General features: G+C 39.5%; 1 protein-coding gene across 1 annotated transcript in view; it reads left to right on the top strand.

Moving 5' to 3' along the window:
- Window positions 1-4168: 4168 nt before the first annotated feature.
- Window positions 4169-16817, top strand: part of CENPJ (centromere protein J) — a 42325-nt gene continuing 29676 nt past the window's right edge. The window contains 4 exon segments of the mRNA XM_033103802.1: window positions 4169-4265; window positions 10165-10674; window positions 11208-11331; window positions 15137-15421. Of these exon segments, the coding sequence (XP_032959693.1) occupies window positions 10231-10674; window positions 11208-11331; window positions 15137-15421 (853 nt within the window). The 5' untranslated portion in view covers window positions 4169-4265; window positions 10165-10230.

Here is a 16817-nt window from a genome sequence, read left to right as displayed (position 1 = left end):
AGCAGTTTCCAGGCTCTTGGCCTCACGTGGAAAGGTGCTGGTTTGGTTATTAGATGGCCATCAACTGTAATAAGATGGCCATCCACTATGGCTGGGTGGCCATCAGCTGTTGCCGGTTAGCCATTGGCCACTAATATAACTGCCATGGCTATGTTGGGAGGTTGGTTGGTTGGTTGATAGGCAGAGAAGCGGATGGCAGATTGCGGCTCCTGCTTCCTGTATCTCCAACCCAGCCACCAACGAGAATATAATGGTATGAACCCCCTATCCATGGCTCCATTGGTGTTCCTTTTTGGCCTCACCATATCCTGCGTTCTTGTGCAGGGAGCAGGAGCTGAGTCCCTGCATTACAAAGACACATTGCCATTAACCCTCCTCAAAATACTCCCCCTTGCTTTGAACACAGTTATCCCATCATTCTTGCCACTTTCTGAAGCAGTTCTGGAAGTCCTCTTTTGTGAGTGTCTTTAGTTGCACTGTCATGGCTGCCTCAATGTCCTGAATCATTTTGACTTTGGGGAAGAGCCAGAAGTCGCATGGTGCCAGATCTGGTGAATAAGGTAGATGAAGACAAACCATAATGTTTTTATTTGACAGAAATTTCCATACCAGAAGTGATGTGTGACACAGAGCCTTTCCATTGTGATCAAAAAGTATGGTGACTGTTGCTGCAAAGTGCCATCCAACAGAAAGGCAGGGATCTTTAATATGGGAACTGATGCGTCGAACCTTAGAAACAATGTGTGACAAGTTTCATCTTGTTCAGTGCAGTCAGTCTAGTGTGAGCTACAGTTGAGAGAAGGTGTGTTTCTTTGTTTTAAACTAAAGTTTATTGGGGTGTTTTAAAATGAGCCATAAATCATCCTCCATCATGACAACGCTCTGTGTCATACATCGCTTCTGGTACACGGCAATGTCTGTCAAATGAAAACATTATAGTGTGTCCTCATCTGCCTTATTCACCGGATCTGGCACTGTGCGACTTCTTCCCCAAAGTCAAAATTATTCAGGACATTGAGACAGCCATGACAGTGCCACTAAAGACATTCATGAAAGAGGACTTCCAGAACTGTTCCAGGAAGTGGCAAGAATGATGGGATAACTGTGCTTGAAGCGAGGGGGAGTATTTTGAGGGGGATTAATGACAATGTGTCTTTTACAATAAGAATTTTTGTTTTATTTAAACATTCACCGTACTGTTTGATCACACCTCATAAAGTACAACATAGGGAATATAGTCAATAATTGTAATAACTAGGTATGCTGTCAGGTGGGTACTAGACTTATCAGGGGGATCAGTTCACAAATTATATAATGTCTAATAAGTATAGTGTACACCTGAAACTAATATAATATTGTATGTCAGCTGTAATTGAAAAAAATTAAAAATAAAAATGCAAAAACCTATAGAATGCTTCAAGAGCTGAGACAATTACATAAAAATCTCAATTACTGTTATTTTAAAAAAGAAAGTAAAAATATAGGTGTGACAACTATCATCATATTGCTGTGCTGTGATCAGAGCAAAGATTCAGGCTGGAATTCTCCTTTCTATTCAACATTATTGCTTAGACATTCTAGAATGAAGTGGATGTGATAATCCCTTCGTTGTTTAGACTCACAGGTTTCCATGAACTTTTGCTGCAGGTCCAATGCACCAGCAATAGTTCTATCTATATTGAAATTACAAGATTTTCTTTTTTAAAGATGTCTTTTAGTATCTGACATTGTTAAAAACTTCTGTACTGAGATAAAATTCTAGAAATCTGAGATTTGGGGCCTTAGTGAAGAACTCTTTTCCCCACAGGTGAAGTGGGCTGTGAGTTTTCTTGCCTTTGCCGAGTCCTGGGACTTGCATTTCTGTGTTATCTCCCTGTCCTGCTAGAATCACCCTTTCTGGTCTGAATGATATAGGCATGGGGATCATCCTTCAGCCAGGCCTGCAATTCTGTCCTCTCTTGACAGAGCAATCACTGATATCACTAGTCCAGCAATGAAAAATTCTCAACAATCAGAACTTTCATCCCAGATCAACAGCATTAAAATATTATTACCAAATAATTTGAGAATAACAGTATTATTTTGTATATTGCAAAACCTGTGGAGCTGGGCTTTGGCAGACAAAGTGAGTTCATCAACCCCTCAAGTGATGATAAAGATGAAAGCATCCTGGTGGATGTTTATGGTACAGATTGTGGTGATGGTTTCATGGGTGAATACTTATTTCCAAACTCATCAAGTAATATACATTAAATATTACTTTGTAAATTTCTTTGTGTCAATCATACCTCAATAAAGTGGCTTAAAAAAATGAAAACACCCCCTAGTCATTACATTTTTACTACATGGTATGTATTATGCTAAGGTTTTCTGTTTTGTTTTTCTTTTGAGCCCAGCACCCTATTTCCCATGAAGTGTGGTATCCAGAGCTCTGGGTTGGGAGTGGGGCAGGGGCCATCGAGCTTGGTCTGCCCCAGCTGTGGTAAGGCTGGAAGGCTATGCTGTTTTTACATATATTTTTTCTTTTAATCTTCTTGACAATCCATTGAGGTATTATCATTCCCACTTTGCAGATGAGAAGACTGAGTTTCTAAGACGTGGAGCACTGAAGACTACAAAGCTCTTTGTAAGGTAAGATTTGATCCCAGGCCTGCTTGACTCCAAAGCACGGGCTCTTAACCATTACATTATAGTGACCTTCTGCCTATGATGACACAAAGGATTTTATCAGAATGGACAGTTTGTGGTTAAAACCTCTGCAGGAGCGCCTGGTCTGATTTTCCTCTACAGCAATACTTGAAGATGCAACAAGAATAGGAGCAGCTGATGAGGTTGGACCTTTCCTTGTCTGGCAGAATAGAGGTTGGAAGTTCCTCCTCTCTACCCCCTCCACTTTGTAATGGATTTTGAGGACCCTTCAAGTTTAGTGGGCAGTTTTGAGAATTACCTGGGCGACAAGGGAACACACCTATTAGAACCTTAATTTAACAACCAATTAAGACTTGAGTGTGGTAAAAGACCCATTTACTCTACCAACAAGCAAACGTGGTAGTATGAAGTATGTTAAAAAAGAAAAAAAAGAAATATAGGCACAAAAAGTGAGGATGTTGTTACTATCTTAAAAGATACATATTTTAAGAAAAATGATCAGTCTTTCTGGGGATGCTTTCAAGCCAAAGGACTATCACAAATGAAGATGATTTGGGTCCTCGTAAGGCATCTTAATTAGCTGTGACCTTGAAAGGCTTGGGCTTTGGTTTCCTCACCCACAGTGAAAATTAAAAGAAAAAATAAACAAAACCAAAACCTCGCTTTAGGAAAGAGGAGCTATTTTTGAAGTAGATAGCAAAGCAATTTTTTTTTTGGGGGGGGGCAAATTTCTGTGAAAGCGTTTTGTAATTATCTTTAACCAGTGGTAGTTTGTTTCAGCTATAATACCGGTTGTTATAAATGGTACTTCACTTGACTAAAAATTTTACTCGGCTTACTATTAACAGACACGAAGCCCGGGCATGCGCACTATGGTGCAGGGCCGCGTCTGCATCTACGCAGCACTCTGTGGTGGCAATCAGCGGAACACTGAATTTTGCACTTTCAATATTCAAAATAAATACTTTTAATATGTAATGTGACACAATGCCAAACCAAGCATTAGCCATACGAGAAAAGCGGTGACTGCTTTGGGAGTGAATTCTCTCCTGGTTACTTTTGCATTATGAAATAGTGTGGCCCAATGCCCTTTTATTCTCCTTTACTAAGTTACACCCAGCCAAAGGGGAAACAAAGACAAAAAGCGAAAACCGCCCAAATACACTGACCGTGAAAAAAAGAACCCTTCCCCCACGGTCTCTAAAAACGGTAGGTCTCTGGGTGCTTAGTTCCCTCTCCGCGTTCCCGGAACTTCCTATCCGCGGCGGCGCTCTCCTAGTTTTCAAAGGGGAGGGGTGCCGCTTTACCCCGAAAGTTCACTCTAGGAACCGTTTTTGTCCTTCCCGCCCTGCTGCGCCCGGAGCGGAGGATGCCTTGCCTGGAGTCCTCTAGGTAACGTCCTCCCTGTGACTTCGCTGGGAGTGGTAGTTTGCGAGGGTCGGGCGGTGCCCGCGCGCAAGCCCAGAGCGGGCCGGTGGGCACTACATTTCCCAGGAGCCCTCGATTCAGGGGCGGAGCTCCGGCCGGAGGCGGTGATTGTGGCGGCTCTTTCGTAAAGGCGGCGGCGACTCCAACTCTAGTTTGAGTGGACTGAGAGACCAGAGGACTGTGGATCGGTAATTCCTGGGCAAAGGGAGCGGGGTAGCTGGAGTGTTCGCCGCCCTGCATCTGAGAGGGCCGGCGGGGCGCCGGAGAAACGGCTTCGGGCCTCAGAGCGGGCGCGGTGGGCGCTGGGTGACGTCGGGCGGTGGCCAACGGGGTTCCAGGTTAACGGGGTTTTGTGGGTAGTCTGCGTTTCTCACCGCCGAGATTTTGGCCATACTTTCTGTTGCTGTTGAGAAGCGCAGGGGACGCAGGCTGCTCGAGAAGAGAGTGTAAAGTTGCGTTGCTTTCTGTCATCCGGTAAGGGCCGGTCTCCTTAACCCTGGTCAGGAGCTTGTCTTTAAAGCTCTGCTATGGAGTCGTTGCTTTCAAGGAAGTGCAGTTTGGGGGACCGATAAGTCACCTCTCAGACCAGCTAGTTACTTCCTCATGGTCTGAGGATAGCTTTGAATTAACTGCTTGTGCCCACTTTGCCCCCTCACGATGCAGCGACCCCAACTGCTTTAAAGAATGTTTACGTAGCACTATGGAGGTTTCAAAGCTATCGGTTTGTTTCAGAGAGATTTTGATATAGGGAAAATCTGAGTCCACATACTGTTATAATTCTTTCTAGGCGTTTTGCTATATATGCTCCCTTTACCAAGGTCTTAGTGTCAGTAATAAGTAACAGATTAAGGTGAAACAGCATTTTTATACTTCACGCTGACAGTAAATATACTTTGCAAATCATAGTCATGAAATTGAAATGAAGGAATAGAGGGGTTTTTGTTTATTTTGTTTTTTTAAGTGTCCAAGTGCTGCATCAATAGCGGCACTTACATCTGTCAATCTAGTAGGGAACTTTTCTAGATTTTGATGTTGCAAAATGTCCTTGTAGGTTGTCTACTTTCTAAATTTGGTTTCAAAAATTTCCTGCTAAGGTTATTTAAATTTGACCAAGGTTATTTGGTTGATTTTGTTAAAAAGTTGTTATCTTTATAGATAGGCTTCCAACTCAAAAATAATTAGAAGTAGTTTGCTTAGAACAGATTTTTAAAAATTATTAAAGAATAACCAATATCCAGTAAAGTACCCTAATCTCAAGTGTACAGCTCAAATGTGTACACCAGTGTAATCACCACCCAGATAAAGAGCACTGTCTATGATCCCTGAAGGCAAAGCCTCTTCCCAGTCAATAATACCACCCCCAGCTCTCTAGATAATCATAATTCCAACTTCGGTACCTATAGATTTATTTTGCCTATTCTTGAACTTCACATTAAATGGAAACATACAGTATGTGTGTTTCATCCTTACTTCTCCATGTTTTTGCCTGTAGCAGCAGTTTTATGTTTTTTTTTTAAAAATGCCTGAATAGCTGTGGTTCTTAATGTGTATCAGTGAGGAAACAAATCACACTGCTATTTTTGTCTTTGGTTATTGAATAGTTTACAGGCATTCCTTTTGTTCCTAGAAAAGTCTTTAGTTGGAGTTCACAGTACGGTAAGCCTTTGTAAAACTCTTCCACAGCTCAACCAGGGCATTAAGTTCACTGTCTTCTACCGTGTTTCCCTGAAAATAAGAGTTAGTCGGACAATCAGCTCTAATGTGTCTTTTGGAGCAAAAATTAATATAAGATCCTGTCTTATTTTACTATATTTTTACTTATTTTACTTGTAGTAAAATAAGACCGGATTTTATATAATATAATAATATAATACTAGGTCTTATATTAATTTTTGCTCCAAAAGACACATTAGAGCTGATGGTCCAGCTAGGTCTTATTTATGGGGAAACACGTTTCCTTCAACAGTTCTGTAAATTGGTGATGTATAGCATGTACCCATAATAGCTGGGACCATGACAGATCTAGGATCTGCTTCAGAAAACAGAGCACAAGGATTTTCAGCATGTGTTGCACAGTGCAGTGATGCAGGGAAACAGAATTCTCTGGCTTTGAAAGTCCAAAAAATCCAGAGCTTTGACCTAATAAAATGACACCATCTGCCTTTTAGTTCTTTATGCACATTAGCCACATTTCAAGTGTTCAATAGCCTTGTGACTAGTGGCTACCATATTGGACAGCACAGGTCTATGTAATTGTACTTTTTTGTCTTCAGTTAACTATATCTTGGATGTATATTCAGTACTTCAATATCAGCACTTCATGAACTTACTTATTCTCTTTAATAGTTGCCTAACATGCATACCATAATTAGCTGGTCCCATGTTAACAGACATTTGAGTTAATTTCAGTTTACTACAAAGGTGAACTTATACCAATATAGCGCAAAATGCCTAGATGTGAAATTGCCGAGTCAAAGTTTCTGTGCATTTACAGTTTGGATAGATGTAGTCAAATTCCCCTCCAAAAGGTTGTACCAGTTTACAATCCTGAGTAATAGTTAATGAAACAGTTCCCTTTTACCACACTGGGTGTTATCAAGAGTTTAGTCTTTGCCAACCGAGTATGTGAAAAATGGTGTGTCGTTACTGTTTTAATTTCTATTGAATTGATTGAGGATGAGCATATTTTAATGTTTGGGCATCTGTATTTCTTATGTGAAAAATGGTGTGTCGTTACTGTTTTAATTTCTATTGAATTGATTGAGGATGAGCATATTTTAATGTTTGGGCATCTGTATTTCTTTTTCTGTTTGTCTTTTGTGTATTTATGTCTTTTAGACACTAACTAGGTATGAAGCTAAATACATGTCTGTTTGCCTCCAGATTACCATTTTTCATTTCCCTTTGGTTATCTGTATTTTTGTTGTATTATATTGATAAAGTCCAGAATTCTGTCAGAAAAATAGTGTGAGATGTCACTCCACTTTGGTGTTTCTCATCAAACTAGATTTCTCATCTCAAAGACATGGCTATAGCAGTTCTTTCTCCCGTCTCCATCCTTATCAGCCTACAAATATGTTTTTATTTCTTATATCTTAAAAAAAAAAATCTCTGTACTTTGCTTTCCTGCGCAGCTACTGTTCTATTAATTTCCTTCTTTTTATAACAAAACTGGACAGAGTTAGCTATCCTTATTGTCTCCAATTTCTTCTTCTTTCATGTATCCCCTCCATTCAAGCTCTTGCCTCCCTCCCCAAGATGCTCTCATTGAAGTTAAGACCTTTGCTTTGCTAAATTCTAAGGTTAGTTCTCAGTTCTCCTTGTCCGCCATCTATTAACAGCATTAACACAGCCCTTTATTCCTTGAAACACTTCCTTCACTTGGTTTCAAAGACACTACACTTTTTACATCTTTTTTTTTTTTTTTGTCTACCCTCAATCCCTTAGTGATCTCATCTGATGTGTTTAGATACCATTTGTATGCTGAGGAGACCCACATTTATGCTTTACAGCCTTGGCCTCGGCTATGAATTACATTCTTGGGAGTCCAGCTGCCTACATGATGTCTATACTAGGATGTCTGATAGGCATCTTAAAATGTCCTAAATTCAACTCTTGATCTCACACTCCCCCAAACCTGTTCCACCCCCAGTTTTCCCCATTTCAGTTAATGGCAACTCTCTTCTTCCAGTTGCTCAGCCAGAAAATTTTAAGGAATAAAGGGGAGGATCCCAGTGACCTTTGAGGTTTTATAGACAGTAAAGGAGGGTTATATAGTTAGGTTATATAGTCTGATCATATGAGGTTCAAAATTGCGTGCTTTTTATGGTGGAGGGAGGGAGAATAGCCAAGAAGCAAAAAAGAACAAGAAGGAAACACATATTCTACTTTCAGGATCAGTGGTACAGGGTGTGGGCTGCATAGGAAGAAGTGTTCTTGGGAAGATGAGAGAGGAGGTTAAGGATAATAGAGAATTTGCTGGTGATGGAAAGTGGGTGTATTGGCACTGGGGATGCTTGGGAGACAGAATAAGGCATGTGCGTGGAGATTAAGAGAGAGGGTGGCTTGGGAGCCAGGCCTTCTTATGGTGACTGATGTAAATAGATTTAAACACACAGAGATTAATCCTGGAGAGCTCAAGGTAGGTGCTGGTGATGGGACTGGTGGGTTTCTGGAGGAATGGGGCATTGGTGAGGCAGCCTGCAGATGGAGGTTCCCAAGTCTGGGTGTTGGGGTCTTACTTCGCACCTCATAGCTGCACCACTTGCTCTCTTCTTCTCCACCAAATTCTTACTTTTATCCTCTAAAGCAGGGGTGTCCAAACTGCGGCCCGTAGGCCAACTGAGGCCCGCAATCCATTTTTTATTGGCCCGCAGCAAATTCCAAAAATATATTTAGTTTACTTAAATAAACCAGGTGAGGCAATACGTACTTCACCTCGAGTGAGTGGCCCGGCTGTTTGTGTATTTTACCGCATATGGCCCTTGGTGAAAAACGTTTAAAAAAGTTTGGACACCCCTGCTTTAAAGGAAGACTCCCTGTTCGCCCTATCTACACTTGCAGTCTCCTTCTCCCATATGGCTTTTATTTTTCTCCTTAGCACTTATTACTATTCAACAAACATATTGTATAATTTGCTCTTGTGTTGTGTTTTTTCCCCACTAGACCGATTTATTAACTGCCGTATACCGAGTGCTTACAATCGTATTGGAAAAACAAAACAAAACATCGTATCTGGCACAGAGTAAGAAGTCAGTAATTGTTGAGTAAAATGAGACATACAAAGGAGGAAGAGATTATGTTCTTTGTGATTTCCCATTTAGGTTTCCATGTTCCACAGTGACAGAGTTACACTAGGAAATTCGTCATTTTAGAATGTTTTAAAATAGAATGTAGCTGTCCTATGGGATGAGCCAGTGTAATTTTTGTCGAACACTGAATTCCCACATAATACTGAATTTATTTTCAATAACGTAATTAAAAAAAATAAGTATAGGTCATTTTTTTAAAAATATTTTTTATTGGGGAATATTGGGGAACAGTGTGTTTCTCTAGGGCCCATTGGCTCCAAGTCGTTGTCCTTCAATCTAATTGTGGAGGACGCAGCTCAGCTCCAAGTCCAGTCACCGTTTTCAATCTTTAGTTGCAGGGAGTGCAGCCCACCATCCCATGCAGGAATTGAATCGGCAACCTTGTTGAGAGCTCGCGCTCTAACCAACTGAGCCATCCGGCCGCCCCTCTGGACGCTCAGCAGCAGCTCGTTGTCTTCAATCTAGTTGTGGAGGGCACAGCTCACTGGCCCATGTGGGAATCTAACCAGCAACCCTGTTATTCAGAGCTTGCGCTCTAACCAACTGAGCCATCCAGCCACCCACGATAATGTAATCTCAGTTGTGATTTAATTTTAACTTAATTTTTGCAAACATTTATCATGTTTCTCCCATCTGTCAGGAATGGATGGTGCTAGGCAGTGGTGAATATACAGATATTTTCAAGGACTCACAGCGCATAGATTATGCACACGGAAGTAAAATACTACTAATTATGGGATGAGTGCCAAAATATTGATGTCAGATCTCCAGGAATACAGATGAGGGACTGCCTGGTGGGCGAGCGGTTAGAAGGGTGATGAGGGAGAAAGGGACACCAGGAAACAGTGCCAAGTAAAGGTGGAGACTTTTGTCTTGGAACTAGGGAGAACAATGGGTTCCCCAGTTGAGCAAAGAAGCAATGTAGATTAGGGTCAGAAGCATGAAAGTGCTTAATGTGGGTAATATTTGATATTGATAGTCTTTTTTCCTTTGGTAGTTGAGTAACTTTAAGGTGCTTCGGCTCCCATAGTTTTAGGTCAACTGATCTAGCACTTGTATAAAATCATCAGTAATTGAATGATTAGATCAGAAGGGAACTTAAGTGTTTGATCCACTGAATTTGGATATTTAAGACTTAAAAAACATGTTGCTTAACACCCAGTTGCTTTGCTAGTTAATGTCTTTTGCATCTGAAATATTCAGTAGATTTTTGTGCTGGGCCCACGTTTGGGTAGAATAGCTTTAATACTTTTTGTTGGCTGTCTTCTTTCTACAGGTGTGGGAAATTAATACCTCTTGTAGCTTTTACATTATTTAAAAACAGTTGTGTGATTGGACTAAAATGTTCCTGATGCCAACCTCTTCAGAGTTAAACAGTGGGCAGAACTTCTTAACCCCGTGGATGACCAATTCTTCTCGGGCTGGAGTCATATTAAATCGTGGATTTCCTGTTTTGGAAGCAGAGGAAGAGAAGCGAGCAAATGTGAACATTTCCACCAGCTCTCCTGTTAAAGCCACACATTTTTCAAATAGCTTCAGCTTTAGAAGTGAAGAAGATTCGCTTCATGAAGAACAGAAGTCGGGGTCTCACAGCCCTTATCAACTACAATCAGATAAATCGGAAACATATGCAGGCCTTCCTTTAACTGAAGAGGGACCACAATTAGTGCCATGTCAAGATGCTCCTGGACACGGGGAAGATAACAAAAGTGACTTTATCTCATGTCTTGCAAGTGAATTAAAAGAAGTGGCTTATAAAGACCCACTTTTTAAAAAGCTTGAACAGGTACAACAGGATTTGGCCTAATACGTATTTGTGTTATTGCAGGGTTTTGTTTATGATGCAAAGTCACCAGTTTCAGGTCCTCTTGTTTTTTCCCCCTTTATTGTGAAATCCTTAAAATACCAAATTTTGCTTTTTGCTTAATGTGAAACATTAAAACACATTTAATGTGTAAGAAATATAATCACCTAAGATAATATCTTTAAGTTTCTACCTCATTTGGTAAGAACTAAATTAGAAATAGTTGATCAGATATTAGGGATAAAAGTTGGTCATAAATGTGCTGATACCTATCCTATTTTAAGAATCAAAGGATTTATATCACTTATTCTGTTTCTTAGTTGAGATAGTCGATATGAAAACTTGAATTTTGGAGTTTTGGTGGCAGGTTTAGTTACTTAGAGATCCCTCTTTGAAGCTCTTTATTAGGGAACATATGAGAAGGGAGGTGGGAGGGATTAAGATAAATGTAAGGTGCAAAGGTCCATAGAGAGATGTAAAGTTAGTTTAATAAAATTAATTTTATGTTTAAAAAGCTGAAAGAAGTACAACAGAAGAAGCAGGAGCAACTGAAGAGGCAACAGTTAGAGCAACTGCAAAGACTCATGGAAGAACAAGAGAAGCTGCTCACTATGGTGTCTGGACAACACACACTCCCAGGTATTGTTTTGCTCACATAGGGACTTCAGTTAGTACAGTGATAGACAGTGACATACATTTCTTACCTTGAGTTGTTTGACAGGTTGTTTTTACCACTTCTCTATCATATGTTACAAACTCTAATTTGTTTAGGAGCCAGGCAGATAACTGTGAAAAGGTGGTGGTGTCATGTAATTGGGACACGTGGGGGCTGTGCCATTCTGGGGCATTCATGTCCTACTTAAAGGCATTCACATTTATTTATAAAATAAAATTTTAAAGAGACCTAGCTGAATAAAAGATCTAGAGCCAAAATTGGCCTAGGGCTACTGGTTTACAACCCCTGCCTGATGAATGAAAAGCTGGTCTGTAGCATAGAGGTGAAAACAGGTGTGGAAGCAGTCTACTCAGCTAACCAAAAATATTTTCTGTGGTCGTAGGTAACAGTTCTTTTGTTGCATGTTAGATCAGTTAATAGCATGATGTGCTTATCAGGGGGTGAAAAAAAACCTGTTGAGATGTGACTTAGAGCAGTGATTTTAAAGTTTTTTGACCACACTGCATAGTAAAAAAAATATTTTATTTTTTATTTTTTTTATTGGGGAAGGGGAACAGGACTTTATTGGGGAACAGTGTGTACTTCCAGGATTTTTTCCAAGTCAAGTTGTCCTTTCAGTCTTAGTTGTGGAGGGCGCAGCTCAGCTCCAGGTCCAGTTGCCGTTGCTAGTTGCAGGGGGCGCAGCCCACCATCCCTTGCAGGAGTTGAACAGGCAACCTTGTGGTTGAGAGCCCACTGGCCCATGTGGGAATTTAATATTTCACAGTAAGCAGCCTTCGGCGTTAGGAGCACGGAGCTCCAACCTCCTGAGCCACTAGGCTGGCCCAACAAAAGCGTTTTAAATTGTGACTCATAATTTCAAAGAAATTTCATAAATCAGTCTTTATTGGTGTGCCTGGCATATAACAAAGATATTTTCTATTTTGTTTATTCTTTGTTAAAAAAAAAAAGGCAGTCATGACTTACTGTATCTGATGATAAAATTACTGATGGATTGTGTATCAGAGTTTGGAAAACAGTGATCTGGAGCAATGTGTGTGCTGCTTGCTGCTGCTGCCTTTGAAGAGACAGACTTTACGGATTCCGGGAAGTACCTGATGTGTTCAGATGTTGCATGGGGCATTGAATACAAACAAGAAAAGAAACTGGCAAATGAGTGTGTGAAGTGTGCCTGGATGGGTGGGACTCAGGGAGTGGTGAGGGTGAGAAACGTAGCAAGTGAAGAATGGGAGCAAGTGGTTTAGGGCGTTTGGATGTTTATCTTAGAGAGTATAGAGCACATGCTGTGTATCTTAAAATAGTTGAATGGTTCATGATTTTTTTATGGAATCCATAAAAAGAATAATCAAGATCACTTAAATAACAGCCTGTGATACTTCTTAATGTAGAAGTCACACTTGTGTTAAAGCAATAGGGAACAGATTTCAAAGTTGCTAGTATAATAACTAGCCCTATTCAGTATGGAACAGGTGCTTTAGGAAAGTGGTTTTCACCCTTTTTGGTCTCAAAACCTCTTAACACTCTTAAATTATTGAGTACCCCAAGAGCTTTTGTTATGTGGGATATACCTATTGATATTTACTGTATTAGACATTAAAACTGAGAAATTCAAAAATTAATTGATTTAAAATGACCAATTACATGTTATAAATAACGCTTTTTTAATTAAAACCTTCTATAAAACTAGTGAGAAGAATGGTACTGTTTTATATTTTTGAAAATTACTAACTTCTGGCTTGAAAGAACTCAGCTGATTCTCATATTTACTTCTGCATTCAGTCTCTTGAGTTATGTTGTTTTGGTTGAAGTATGTGGGAAAAAAATCCAGCCTCACATTGATACGTAATTGGAAAAAGGAGAGAGGAATATTTTAGTAGCCTTTTCAAATAATTGTGGTTGTTTCTTTGATAATTGCACCCAAACTCAACAAGTGGTCATTTCTTAGCGGTTATTCACAGTATGAAATCTGAAATATTAATGAATTTTTTTGTACTCTATTATATTAAAATATATTGGAATACTGGCATTTTGAATGGATCTTTCATCATGCATGATTTGGTAAAATATTGCATGGTTATTTGGAAAGTAGTGGCTCACTGAGTCATGTAGGTCTTTAAAAAAACTGACATATTTCATTATATAATATCAAAAATCATATCCACTAATACACTACAGAGCTCATCATAAAAGTCTTGAGATAATTATAAAGCTGTCAGGGTCATCGTGGTGGACATATTTTCCAAAATTCTGATCTTTATTTGAAAGTTCAAATTTTATCATTGGCAATAAATGCTGTCAGTTATTTTATTTGAAGTGACTGGCTCACTTGTTTCATTTTTGAGAAAATGTTTGCCAAGTACTGAGGTTTAAATTGTCATAGTTTGTCATTTATTCCTTCAAGTAAAAACGACGTTCCTTGAAAGATGTGGCTAGCTGAGCTTACAACTCAAAAAATTACACAGCATGTCTTTGTTTGCAGAAGTGATGTATGCATTTTGTCCTATAGAATGTGTAAAAGACACGTGTAAAAGGTACTCAAGAGTTGAGATTTAATTAAAAATTGATCATTTTTGCTCTTTTAGGATACTGTTAAGTAAAACTGTTTTTTTTTTTTTTAACTGTTGAGTGCATGGTAAGGACGAGGACGGTGCCTGCCAGCACACTTGAGTCCTGCTGTCCGACCTTTGAGTGAAGGCACCAGGAGTCTCCATTTTGCTTTTGCACTATCAGTGCATATGTCAGCACAGTGAAAAAGGCATATACTATCTTAATATTTTATGAAAATAGTTTTGACCTGGTGCTTGATGCCCTGAGTCTCGGAGACCTCCAGCTGTTTACAGACCACACTTTGAGAACTGCTGCTTGGGGACATCACTCTTTTATCAAAGGTGTGTTCAGGCTGAAGTGGGAATTCAAAAATGTGTCGATGGGGAGAGTATTGTTATAAAGTGAAGGGAGGTCAAACCTGATATTCAGTGAGGATCTGCCTGAGTTCCGGTTTTATTTGTTGGTTAGGAGTAAGGTAGATGTGTATAAGAGATAGGTGGCACGGCTCTTTATGAAACACTTCCCACTGTGTCCTCACTTCTCAGTTTAGTTGAGATAATCAAGAAGAACAGAGGGATAGTTGCAGGATTTCAAGGGGCTGGTACAGTAGGTAGGATGGCTACTACTGCCATCTACCCTCAAGAATTGTATCTTGGAGATATGTAGAAGGGGATCTTCTCTCTGTTTATTGGATTATTTCAAAAGCAGAGATTTAAGAAACAAAACAGGCAAAGAATACAGGAAATTTATAAACTATAGAAAAGTCTCCTATAATACCACCACCTGAGGATACCAAAATGTCAACAGTAATTTAAAGGGACAATACTTCTGTATGCTGTGACACAGAACATGATCATTAGGGAACAGTTGAGACCGTTGGTAACGGTCTGTGTTGGTGCTACTGTGTTTGTCACAGGCTGCAGGGTTGACAATGCCTGCCAGCAGAGCTGCTCACAGTTGGTGCATGAGTGGCGTCTTCCAGTGTTCAGCGATGCCACACTATCTGCACGTGAATCGTGGTCTAAATTTGCTCTTCATTAAAATTATTCACGGGTCACTTTGGACTTTTAATATTTCATGATTTTGTTAAACATAGTTTCCTAATAAGGAGGAAAAATACTTTTATCACTTTGGAGAAAACTCTGTGGTAGGAGTCACTAACAGGCAGGAGAGAAGATGTTATAGAGAGACATCAGCTCTGTTGATTTTCTTAATTGCAAGGTTTAACTCTACTGCCTGCTGAGCAGAGCCAGAAGCACAGAACTCCGGGAAGCTCAGCCACTGCAGAGAAGACCACGCCCTTCCGACCATCATGTTTCTATCAGAATCAAACCCAAGAAAAAACTCACATGTCCAACATTTTGTCCAATGAACTAAACAACTTGTGTAGGACTGCTCATCAAGATTTTGTCTCAACTTCAAAAAGTGGTGCTTCTCCCAATTTGTTTCCAGAAGAACTTGTGAAAAAAAATGATTTGAAGGAAGAAAACTATAACTGCCCTGTAGGTGAGTTACTTACATTTCTCTCTTCTGTGCTTAACCAAGAGTGTTGCCAAAAGTCCTTTCTGCATTGATTTCCTGTCCCCTCGGCTTTGCTTATGAGGCCCTACATGCTGCACAGCCACTGAGCCTGGATTGGATGAAGAACTGGACACAGAATTGGACTTTCCAAGAACTGCCGCCGTCCTTGTGCTGACTTCAAACCCTGCGTGGTAGCACGGGGGTCTTCAAAAAGGAGAGGCAATGAGTGCTGTGTGTACCATTTTTCTTTGAGAGCCTAGGAATAGTTGGAGGGTGACTTAAAATTTGTGTGGCAGTAGTGGGTACTTGATAGAAAATGTGAAATGTGAGACGTAGATTGGTGATGGGAGTTAAAACATCCCTAACCCAGACGCTCGCTTTGTCTTCACCATCCCTCTGTGTACCTGCCCCAGAACTGGCACTCAGTATCTGGTGGTCTGAACTCATGGGACTGTCGTGCCATTTCTGGTCTATTCTTTTTTCTGCATATTCTTTGTTTTTCTGTCTTGCCCCTCCTTTCTTTTCCATATTTTGTAATCATAGAGTATTGTATAATATTGTGTTCTTTGCTACTCAACATGGAAGATGCTTATGGTACATTCTGTAGTCTTTATAACCATAATTTTAATGATTGTCATTATGCTAGTCAAGTAATATGTCAATATTTAATGTTCTTTGTTAAAGTACTAAGTTAATTTTCAATTTTAATGGTGAATGTATTCTTATGAGTTAAATTATAGAAAAATGCAAATAATATGAAGAAAGGTGTCAATGTTTACTACTTAGGATTGGGCAACTTTGTGTATAGTATCTTATTCCTAATTTAAAGTGATTCCTTAGTATAGGAAGGTCAAATGTCTATTTTTTAAACAATACATTCCCCTAACCTTTTATTTTGGAAAACTTAAAACATCTGGAGAAGTTGAAAGACCACTACAATGATTGCCAGTATACCCACCACCTAGATTTAACAGTTAATATTTTGCCATATTTACTTTGTCTATGTATATTTGTATGTGTGTGTGTATGTGTATATAATTTATGTGGCTACCTATAGCTATATATCTACATCTATATATAGTTTGCTGAGTCATTTCATTGCAAGTAGTATGCAGACATTATATTACATCATTTCAAATATTTTAGCATGCATCAAGTAAAAATTAGGACATTCTTTTATATAACCACAATACTATTATTATACCTATGGACGTTAACAATAATTCTTTAATATTCAAATCCATTTTAGAATTCACCCTATTATCCCAAAATGCCTTTTAAAGTTTGTTGTTTTTTAAAAACCCAGGATCCAATCAAGTTCATGTATTACATTCAGTTATTTTAACTCCTTAGTCTTTTTTAATTTAGAAAAGTCTACCCT

This window comes from Rhinolophus ferrumequinum, chromosome 4 (genome assembly GCF_004115265.2).
Source record: "Rhinolophus ferrumequinum isolate MPI-CBG mRhiFer1 chromosome 4, mRhiFer1_v1.p, whole genome shotgun sequence".
NCBI classification, from domain to species: domain Eukaryota; kingdom Metazoa; phylum Chordata; class Mammalia; order Chiroptera; family Rhinolophidae; genus Rhinolophus; species Rhinolophus ferrumequinum.
This window is presented reverse-complemented; position numbering and strand designations above follow the sequence as displayed.